The sequence below is a fragment of the Octopus bimaculoides genome, chromosome 6, assembly GCF_001194135.2.
Source record: "Octopus bimaculoides isolate UCB-OBI-ISO-001 chromosome 6, ASM119413v2, whole genome shotgun sequence".
In the NCBI taxonomy this organism is placed as follows: domain Eukaryota; kingdom Metazoa; phylum Mollusca; class Cephalopoda; order Octopoda; family Octopodidae; genus Octopus; species Octopus bimaculoides.
Window position 1 is genome coordinate 43,928,418 of NC_068986.1, and position 11,935 is coordinate 43,940,352.

Here is an 11,935-nt window from a genome sequence, read left to right on the forward strand (position 1 = left end):
ATATATATATATATATATATATATATATATATATACCCAAAAGAATGCATTTTGATCAAATCCCCAATGAGTTAACATGGGATCTCTGAACAACAATGTAAACTTCACATAATCAAGGTATCCTTGGCCTGAAGAGTAGCTTACGGTCTCACTTCCAAGGTTCCGCTAACATATGTAGCCTGGATTTTATCTACTCCATTCCCTAATTTTTAGATGTTTATTCACATATACAACAAACCTTGTTGCTAACCATGAACTATAAAATTAACTTTTTTCAGCTTATACTTCAATACTGCAAAAATTCACAACCTTCTGCACCAATAAACCACTTTTGTTACTAAAAGTTGTTTTCTATATCTTCTATGGATTGCTTGAAGCTAACTAACTTCCTACACCTTGATCCTTGGATCTTACCTTTACATATATATATAAATAAATAAATAAATAAATAAATACGAAACTCACTTGATCAACAGTAATACCGATACGGCGGGCAACTTCACTTTTCTCAATTACACTCAGATTGGTGTATTTCCACAACAGCTCACCATCAAGAATATTTCGACTGGGGTTGAACAACTCTGGAATAGTGGCCTTCGCAGCCCTGAAAGGAAAATGATCACTCAATCAATACCAAAACATCATAGTTATATACTAGATTAAAAAAAAAGATGGTATGATAATCATAATTTATACACAGATACATTCCAGGTTCAGTCCTGCTGTGCTGCATTTTGGGCAAGTGTCTTCTACTATAGCCCCAGGCTGACTAAAACCTGAACGAATCTAAATTTGGTAGACAGAATCTGAAAGAGGCATTTCCTACGCGTGCACGTGTGAGTGTGTGTGTGCGTGTGTGTGTGTTTACATTTGCACTTCACTGAAAATTGCTGGGCTACAAGCAGTGGAATTGTTGTCATTCCTCCTGGCAAACAGCTAAAGATTAGCAACAGGAAAGGCATATGGCATTGCTTTATAAAACAACACTTCGGTAATATATTCATCTGACTTGTGATGGCATTGAAAAAAACAGACAAACAAAAGATATGGTCATTATAATAATTTTATCATATACCACTACAAACATAAGCATTAAAATTTCTCTCTCAGCTCATAGGTGCTCTACTGTTCATGCACACTAATATTATACATCCAGTCAGAGTGGTGAACTAGCAGAATCATTAGCATTCACAAGCAGTGGATCAGGAGTGGAGAAAAGGAAAGCTTCTAAAGGGATTGCAGAGAAAGGCTTGACAGAAGCTTAAATCTGCTGAGATGGACAGGTCTTCTCAGTACTGCTTTGCAGGGTTAGTCAATCAAATTGACCCTAGTAGTAATTTTAAGTTTGCTTCCCAACCACATGGCTTCCAGTTCAGTCCCATTGTGTTGCTCCTTGAGCAAGTATCTTCTACTATAACCCCTGGCTGACCAAAGCCTTATGAGTGGATTTGGTATACAGAAACTGAAAAAAGCCTTGGTCATACATAATCATTACCATTATCATCATTTAGCATCCGTTTTCTATGTTGGTAATAGGTTAGACAGTTTGACTGGAACTAGATAAGCCAGAGAGCTGCACCAGGCTCCAGTCTGTTTTGGCTTGGTTTCTATGTATGGATGCCCTTCCTAATGCCAACCATGCCATAGAGTGTACTGGGTGTCTTTTACATGTCACCAGCACAGGTGTTTTTTATGTGTCACTGTATAGATGCCTTTTGTGTTACCAGCACAAGTGTCTTTTGTTTGACACCAGCACAGGTGCTTTTCATGTGTCACCATCACAGGTGTCTTTTGCATGTCATCAGCACAGGTGCCTTATACGTGTCAGCAGTGCAGAAACATGTCTGATCATGAGTGAATAACCCCACAAAGCCTAAGGAAGATGTGAGGAGAAAAAAGGTGAGATCAGATTTTAAAAGCTAGGGCTTCACAAAAGAGATGACAAAAATAATCAAGACAACTAGCAATTATGCTGCATGGTATACATCTCTAAAAATTCATCCAAGCATAAAAGAATCAACACTAAAATATTAATGGTGATGATGATAATAATGATGGTAAAAGAACTCAGGCTTTTCATTTTTCATCAGTCTTCTGCTTAATTTCGAACAGTTTGTGTTAAAATAAAAGAAGTAGAGTATTTAGTAATATATCAATGATAAGATATATAATGTGAGAACATTGTGAAACAAATGGACATCAAAGATACCTGTATGCCTTGGGATTAAGACCAGCTATGTGTGGAATGAGAGTTGCCATGGCATTTTGCAACATGAGTAAACGTCGATATACCTTCTCAGAAATAGGCATTACAAACCCAATACTGCCATCAAGTGTTGCTGAAAGAATAGGAATTAGATTCATTTATCAAAAGAAAAGAAAAACATATAAACAAAACCACTTGGGTTCAGAGAAAGAAAATATTTAACAAATGCAAATTCTTATTATTGTAGAACAGTGTTAGCTTCAGTCAAAGCTAGCAAAATTCAGATATTAACTACTCATTAGTATATTATATTATGTCAGCTAACAATATTTCTAGCAAAGATTTTTTTTTTTTTTCATGTTTCCTAAGTCATTTTTTTCTTTTTTTAACCAAGTTAATTGATTTTAGTTTTAGGATTAGATTTTTAATATCATAAAACTAACACATGAAAACTTGAAGATCAGATGTTGTGTTCAACAGAGCAATAAGAACACTGGACTAGATACTTTCTTTCGTCATCTCAGAATCTGGTGGAGTTGAACTTTTGAATTTGATCTCTTTGGGATGAATAAAGGAAGAACTTACTGGGAGCAAAGTGTAAAAAGACACCATTATGTTAACAGTAGCAGCTAATGAAAATGTGGTTTAAACATCAGCTACTTTTGGTTTCCAAATATGAATGAAGAAAATGATGATGTGAGTTAAAAGAGATGAGCTAAGTTAAATAAACTGGCTTCATACAGTATAAAAGATCTGTATTGGTTAAACTGCTATGGAATTATAAAATTCTGAAATATATCAAGAGGATATGGAGTGTCCTAAAACCCACTGGGTTAATAAGTCTCTTTTCAAGTAGTGAATATAAAATCAACTAGGCAAAACCCATTTTTCCCAAAAAGTTTTTCCTGCCAGTATCACCTTGCAGCTGCTCAATAGGGACATTAACCACATAAATTTCAATAGTTTTGGAAGGCCTACAACAGCACTCTTCCAGACCCTTCTTCAAGACCAATCCTCTCACAAACATTCATCATAAGTTGTACAAGAAGCTACAACAGTAACTTGTATCTGCTCATGAAACAATTGTTGAAGTTTAGTCCTTAGTAGGCTCTGAACTAGCAGACCTATAACCAGAGACATGCCAGCAGTATCCTTCTCATTTTTACTTCCTTAATTAAAAGAAGAAAGGACTGATGAGAAGCAAGGAAGATATCTTCAGACCAGAGGCTTGGCTTGAATGTTTACAACAGAATGGTCTCTGCTAAAAGCACCAACAAGACAGAAGGTAGTGTTAAACTTTGCGATGAATTAAGTCTACCACTCTGTATATACAGAGAGAGAGTTAGATTATACAATGTGTTCTTTATTCTTAAGACAGTAATGTGTTGAGGGAGATTTGGTTATTGTTTCCAGTATGTGGAATGTTCACATATGAGGTTCTCTGAATGTTAAAAAAAATGCTTTACAGCTAGGTAAACTAGGCCAATAGGTGATAGGTGTCTTTGCCAAAGACAAAGATAACACAACACTTAATATATCCTCATATCATGTCTGTTTTCCATGCTGGCATGGGTTGAACAGTTTGACCAGAGCTGGCAAGCTGGGGAGCAACACCAGAATCATGGTTTCTACAACTCGATGCCTTTCCTAACACCAGCCACTTTCCTGAGTGTGCTGGGTGCTTTCCATGGCACTGCATGGGCACTTTTATGTAGCACTGCACAGGCGTTTTTACATGTCATCACAGAGGTGCTTTTACATGGCACTGCACAGGCACTTTTATATGGCAACACCATGAGTGCTTTACACCACCATAAGGATTGGTCTTAACACTTCTGTTGTAGAGTACAGGCCTTCTTGAATACAGCAAGTTGCCAAGTATCTCAGTCCTTTGTCTGAGAGGTTCAGATTCCTAAGGTCATTCTTCAGTACTTCATCCCATGTCTTCCTGGGCCTCTCACTTCCACATGTTCCATCCATGATACAAACCATTAATCATTCAAGCAAAAGCAGAAAGCATTTCAACTCAATCTGCTGGGATTTTCCAATTAAATACACACATCATCGCATGACCAACCAGACTATCAGATATTGTTACACATTGCTGGTCACAATATGCTTTGCATTGTTTTAGCCTTCAAATGACGCCACCTTAATGGCTAGGTGAACAGGCCAACATTCCCACTTGATCAAAAAGGGAGACTGGAGCAATGTGAAAATGAAGTGTTTTGCTCAAGAACACAATGCACCGCCTGGTCTGGGAATCAAACTCACAGTCTAGCAATCATGAGTGCAACAGCCTGACTACTGAACTACACACCTTCACAAATACATACATACAACTACAGAAATCACTTTTGGCCAATGGAATTAGCATAACAACCATCTCTTTCAAAGTCAGTAACCCAGTACCTTATCAAATAGGTAAGCTACCATTCTTACAATATTTACAAAAGATTTTCAGAAAAAAAAAATTAGTATGTTAAGAATGACTATAATGAACAAAATGAATAATACAAGTTTTTTAAACTTACAGACAAAGAAAATTTTTAATACTGTAACCTACCAAAGAAAGTAATATGTCTTTTTTCAGCAACACTAATCATTTTGCGATCAATTGATTGATCTGATAATTTACATCTCACTCGGAAAGTACTGAGAACATGTGATCCAATGTTCATGTCAGCTCGCCGTAAAAGTCTCTGTCCACCACAACTTTTCCTTGCTAAATTAGTTTAAGGAGAAAAAAAAAAGAAACATAAATATAATTTAATGTTTAATATGAATTTTTACTTAAAATAAAGTGAAAAATACAAAGTTTTATAAAAAAATAAAAAATAAGATTTAAACCTTGGACATGTTCTTGCTGTTTAGTCCCAGATCATTCATGACTAAAGAGTAATAATCAAAGATGTTCCAATCATCACCCACCAGTCTTTTTGCATATTTAAGACGACACTATCCAATGTAAGTTATGATTTGAGAAAGATTTAGCTGCTATGTGTAGTAGGTCGATCGGGTACTTAGAGATTCACTCAATGTATGCTATCACCAAAAGCATCCCCTAACAAGTAATCAATGCTCTATTGAATTCAAATGATACTGCAAAATTATCCTTCCTACACCACCATACATTTCTCCCTTATACACTATGACTGCCTCTTCCCTCACATGCTTACAACCTACCAACCTATACATCTTTCCCTCATACTTCCCCTGTCTACTGTATCATTATAACTATTGTAATGTTCTTGACCTCTACTGCCACCCATCTCATGCATCATCCCCACTCATTTCCACCATTCACTACACCCACCCCTCAACTCTAAGCAGTCTCTACAGTCATCACCTACTTTCCCTTACCTTCCCTCTAACATATTTATCAACATCTCACCAACACTTGTTCTTCATTCATTATATTCATCCCCTCACTCACCCCATACATTCTTGCAACCTCTACCCATCCATACTCCCTGTTCTTTTGTCCCCACTCATTCCTACTCACCCTTACCTTAAGGGTTCACCTTGACACCTCATCACCATTATTTTTTTATCTCTCTTTCCAGCTCCACCCCATTACTCCCACCCTCTGCTCTATAATGTAAGTAGCCATATACTACCTCTTCAGGAAGAAATATGTTCTGCTCCTTTCTTTTGTACATTAATCTCTCATCTCCTAGCACACAGCCACCTTCCACTCTATTGTAATCCAACTCAGTCAAAGGGAATAATAGTCTTGCTAAGTGCATGGTGACCTCACTAGTGCTGGTGCCACAAAAAGAAGCACTCAGTACACTCTGTAAAGTGGTTAGACTTAGGATAAATATGCCCCTGTAGAAACCATGCCAAAGCAGACATTATACAACAATAGTCTACAGACCTGTCAGATCCTGTCAAACTGTCCAACCCATGCTTGCTTCACTCAGATATAAATCTGTATCAAATTCGATATGCCACAGCTTATCATCCAAGCTACAATGTTCAACATTTGCTTCCATTTCAGTCCTACTACATGGCACCTAGGTAAGTGTCTTCTACTACAGCCTCTGTGCAACCAAAGCCTTGTGAGTGGATTTGGTGATTTGGTAAACAAAAACTAAAAGAAGCCCATTGTATAGGGGAGCCCAAAAGTAGGTTTACAGTTATCACATAGGCACTTCAAATTTCTTTTAAAACATTTTACTACATTTAAATTTTTATCATACAATTATCTAAATTAACATAGAATAATGGTTTCATATTTTTTTATAATTAAGATCTAAACGGTTAATATATGAATGCAAAAGAGATAGTTGAATAACTGTAAACCTACTTTTGGGCCACCCTGTATAAATGCGTGTGTATGTGTGTGTGTGTGTGTGCTTGTCTTTGTGTCTGTATTTGACCCCCACCACTCCTTGACAACTGGTGCTGGTGTGTTTATGTCCCCATAACTCAGCAGTTTGGCAAAAGAGACCAATAGAATAAGTACCAGGTCTTAAAAGAATAAGTACTGAAGTTGATATATTCGACTAGAATTCTTCAATGCAGTGCTCCAGCATGGCCACAGTCTAATGACTGAAACAAGTAAAAGAGAAATTAAATAAAAGATATCCTACTATTTTTCTTCAAATTATTGAGCTGCTCACTCATTAGGAAATATCTTTGGTCACAAAATATGAAGTAATTGACTATTTATTCCAAAAGAGTGTTAGACAAATAAATATTAAAAAAAAATAATTATACGTGATGAGGATAGAATTTCTTTCAAAAATCACCTACAATTTTAATTAAATTTTTTTAAATAGCTGCAAACAGTTCTATTCTTTAAATACATCTAGATAAAGACATTTGTCTTTTTAATTTTTTTTTTTTTTAAATTCTTTTTGAAATTGGTATAATGGATTATGCAATATCCAACTATATTTCATGGATTTAACAAGACTCATAAACAAAAAAAGCTCTCTAATTCATAATTTTTTCTAGTTTCCAGTATTTTTAGGGTTTCAGTTTTAAATACAAAAAAGCCATGATCCACTTTGTTCATTCAATGTCTTTTATTTTGAAGAGACGGCAATGAGTGATATTGAATTTAGCGTTTAATAGAAAAGCTACAATCATATAACTGTAATAGATTCTCTGCAATTTTATTTGATTTTCTTTTATTTCCTCTTAAGTTTATGCAGTAACTGACTTTGTTCCCATTTATATGTTCAAGAATTAAAAAAAAAAAAAGGAAAACAATTTTCTTTTTAAAGCTTATAAAACAATTTTAATATTTAACTAAGATTTTAAAACTTCTCTGAAATGAATTTAATACTATGGTTTTAAATAAATACAGAACATTAAGTGTTGCTTCAAACTTTATTCATGCAAACTGGTCGATTACCAGAGTACAACTAAGATAATTTGGGCCTGCTGTACCTTTCTGTGGTACAGGAACTTCACCATATCTACTTGGAAAAGAATACTTCAGATAGTAAAAGTTGAATAAAAAAAAAAAGAGGGAAAAATCAATTACATGTGTAGAGGATGGTTAACGTTTAGGTAATTATTATATTGGGGTACAGAAATGGCAGTGTGGTGAAGAAGTTTGCATTGCAAACATGTGGTTCCAAGTTTGGTCCCATTGTGCAGCATCTTGGGTAACTGTCTTGTACTATAGCTTCAAGTGACTAATGCCTTATCAGTAAAATGTGGTAGACAGAAACCATGCAAAAGCCCATTCTATGTGAGTACATGCATGAGAGTGAGAGAGAGAGAGAGCGTGAGAAAGAGAGAGAGTGTGTGCACATGTGTGAACGTGGTCTCTGTGTTGTGTGAGTGTTTGCATGGTGTGTGTGTGTTTGCATGGTGTATGTATGTGTGTTTGCATGGTGTATGTATGAGTGCGTGTAGGCAAAAAAATATAATCAATGACAAAAAGTTGCAGGTAATCTAGTGTGTCACATAAAAATACTTCACTATTTATTCCTTTCGTATTGCCCAGACACTCACTAGTCACTCTTGACACTGGAAATGCAGGGAACTCATCATTGGCTCACTGGAACCAATAACTAGACCAGGGTATACTCACAAGTAACAAGGATCAGAGCATAGATGTGATGGTAGAGTAAGGAAGAGAGATGTACAAAGGTCGTAATATATGTGGTCAGGTATTGCCACGAAGGCAAAAGTAGGAGTCGGGACTGCAGTGACTGGTGAAAACATGGGTAGAAAAATTGGTGGGGAGGAGCAGCGATACAGTGAGCAGGGCAGTGAGGGCAGGAAAGGGTGTTGGAAGACAATCATGATTTATGAAGAAGAAATATGAGGAAGAGAAGATGCAGTTTAGAAGAGATGTAGTTCAGTTTCTTGGGGCAGGGTGTGTGAAAAGTGTGTTGTTACATGTGGGTGGGACACAATGCTTCCAGCACTCAGTTTCACTGCCATGGGTTGGTCTTCTCTAGGACCTCATCTTGCCAAACATCTTGGTCATTTTCATTTCCTCCGTGAGTCCCAACATCCTAAGATCGGTCCTCACCACTTCATCTCATGTCTTCCAGGGTTTCCATCTTCCACAGCTATCGTCCACATTCAGTGACAGGCACATATGTATACAGCTGTCGTCCAAACCAATGCATTCTCCTCTCTTGCGCGCCACATTTAATCCTTCTTATGCCTAACTTTTCTCTCAACACAGTTGTGCTTTGTCAGTCATGCACACTGGTGTTGCAAATCCAACAGAGCATACTACCTTCATTCCTTTCCAGCCTACACATGTCCTCTGCAGTCAGAGCCCATGTCTCACTACCATGTAATATAGCTATTCTCACACAAGCATCATACAATCTACCTTTCACTCAGAGAGAGAGAGAGTCCTTCTGTTGCCAACAGAGGCAGTGCCTCTCTATCCTATTCTTATTCTAGAAAAAATACTTTCAGAGCATCCATCACTGTTACTAATTTGGTCACCTAAATAGCAGAAACTATCTACTACCTCAAGAGAGCTTCCTGGACATTTGAGAGAGTCTAAGTTCCTCGATCAGCTTTCACATTTTCTGTTTGTGGCTTTTTCAATCTTATCCTTCTATAGTTTTCTTCCACTTGGATCTCCTCGCACTTCATTACCTTTCAGTTCCCATCCATGTCTTACATGCCTGTATCTTGTTTTCCAATTGTATAGATTTAGGTTCAGTCCCACTGCAAAGCACCATGAGCAAGAGTCTTTTGCTTTAAACCTGGGGTCAATGTTTTGATAGGTGGAAACTGAAAGAATCCCATTATAAACGTGTGTGTGCGTGTCTGTGTGTGTGAGTGTGTGAGAGAGAGAGAGACAGACAGACAGACAGACAGAGACAGAGAATTCATACTTCCCTACATCTTTACATATGTTTGTTGGTTGTAAACTATGATTCATAAGCAAACAAGTGTCATTTGCTTGTAGTCCACTGCAAAAACATGTCCGAGCCTCTGAACATGTTTTGACATGTTGCACAAAAAGTTCATTAATACAGTCTTGTTTGTTTCTAGTTCTCTACACAACCACGTTTGAGTTGCTTGTTTTTTGAAAAACAGTAAGATTATTACCTTGTTTTTTATGTTTTATTTATATTCCTGCAGAACTAATGTGGGGTATAGAATATGGAATATACAATATATAATATAATATACAATATAAAATAAAATAACATAAAAATGGATGGCACCATGAAAGAAAGTATTGAATGTAGATGAAATATTGAGTGTTCAATATAAAGGATCAAATATATAAATATATAAATATAAATATATATATATATTTTATTTTATTTTATATTGTATATTGTATATCATATTATATATTGTATATTCCATATTCTATACCCCACATTAGTTCTGCAGGAATATAAATAAAACATAAAAAACAGACAGTGTTGGAACTCTTTTAAGCAAAATAATATATTCCTCTATACACAATCATACAAAAAACCCCACCTTTTTTGTATTTATTTTTACTCGCATATATATATACATATATATACATATATATACGATGGGCTTCTTTCAGTTTCAATCTACCAAATCCACTCACAAGGCTTTGGTCGGCCCGAGGCTATAGTAGAAGACACTTGCCCAAGGTGCCATGCAGTGGGACTGAACCCAGAACCATATGGTTGGTAAGCAAGCTACTTACCACACAGCCACTCCTATTTGTATATAATGTCTATAAACTGAATTTATCCATTTGATGGCAGTAAAAAAAAAAACTTAAACTTATCTCTAAATACATTTAAACTAATGAAAATCATGTATCAAATAACTTCCATTATTCATGCTGCTGCTGCTACTACTACTACTACTTGTGTCTTAACAACATATTTTGATTTGTTCAAGCCCTGCAAGGTGAGGTGGCAGTTCAAGTGAGTGTCGCTGGCCAACATCTCTGCAATCATGTCTGCTATGCACAGCTGAACATGCCATTTGGCTTCAGGTGTAGAACCCATGACTCCCTTTCGCCACAATCTTTTGCTGCTCAATTCTACTCCCCACCCCACACATTTGTTTCTTTTTGTTTCCGAGGCGAGACAGTTATGGGTTTGTGTTTTTTTCTCAATAATTTGACCTTTTATACTTTTAATGGAATTTTTTTGTTTTTGTTAAATTATAATGAAATATACCAAAATATTCAGACATACCTTCGGGTTGATAAAAGTAGACAAGCAAATTTTTCAATCTATCTGTTACTGAAATGAGTAAAATAAACAAAAAATTTACAGAAGATGAAATACAAGGAAAATCATTATTTACAATTATGTCATGGCAACTAAGGAGATAGAAAAACCCATCATAATTTTAATTGTTTCAATACCAATGTGCCTTAGACCACTTCTGGTTCTATTACACTGAGTACCATGATTTTTGTTCTTGGGTAGTTACTGTTATTTCTTATTTGCTTACTCCAGAAAGAATGAAAAATGGCTAATATTTCCTTCAAACTTTGCTTTATTACATTTATTCAAACCCCCAAAGAGTTCCTCTCAACACATGGCTATGATGCTCCCCCCACTATTCCTGCTCATCATCAGAGATGCACATATTGTCAACCACTAAAGGACATGATCAAGTGGCTATGGTCAAGTAACTGACAAGCAAATCTGATATTGAGTAGAATATTTGATATAATGATATTTCTGCTTCAACAACTCAGCGCTGAATCTGTCTGAAATGTAATGGAAAATAGGTCAGTTTCAAAACACTGATGTTCAGGTCACAAAAGCCAAGTTTGAAGGAAATAGTAGTCAATTCCTATGATTTCCAGATACATGTAAATAGGAAATAGTACTCACTGACCAAAGATAAAAAAAAATTAAAATTTAGTTACACAGTGTTATACAAAGACAAACATTTTGAAGTGTTCTTATTTAAATGCAAATCATTATTCTTTAATTCTTTCTTGTTCTTTTACACTTTCAGTTACTGAACTGCCACCATGCTGGAGCACTGTCTTCAGGAGTTTAATCAGATAAATCAGTTCTGCTATTAATTAACTTGGATGCTATAGTAGAAGACTTTTCCCAACTCGTATGCCGTGGGTCTAAACCAAAAACCACAGATCATCATAATTTAATATTAGAATCTTTTTTATTAAGTTACGCACCAAATGCCAATTTAATAATGAAAAAGTTAGTCCCTTTCACTATACCTCTCCAAATTTTCCATTATTTTCAAAATGAATGAAAACACATAGACTGTATTACATTCAAAGTAGGATCATTAATGAGTTAAACC

At 35.9% G+C, this 11,935-nt stretch overlaps 1 protein-coding gene across 2 annotated transcripts in view; it reads right to left on the reverse strand.

Annotated features, from left to right (window-relative positions):
* Nucleotides 1–11,935, reverse strand: part of LOC106871560 (cleavage and polyadenylation specificity factor subunit 1) — a 101,418-nt gene that overhangs the window by 2,103 nt on the left and 87,380 nt on the right. For both annotated transcript variants that reach the window (XM_014918065.2, XM_052968705.1), the window contains exons 35-38: nt 10,843–10,890; nt 4,773–4,931; nt 2,210–2,339; nt 466–604 (exon numbers count right to left, since the gene is read on the reverse strand). In XM_014918065.2, the coding sequence (XP_014773551.1) occupies nt 466–604; nt 2,210–2,339; nt 4,773–4,931; nt 10,843–10,890 (476 nt within the window). The remainder of the gene's footprint in view (nt 1–465; nt 605–2,209; nt 2,340–4,772; nt 4,932–10,842; nt 10,891–11,935) is intronic.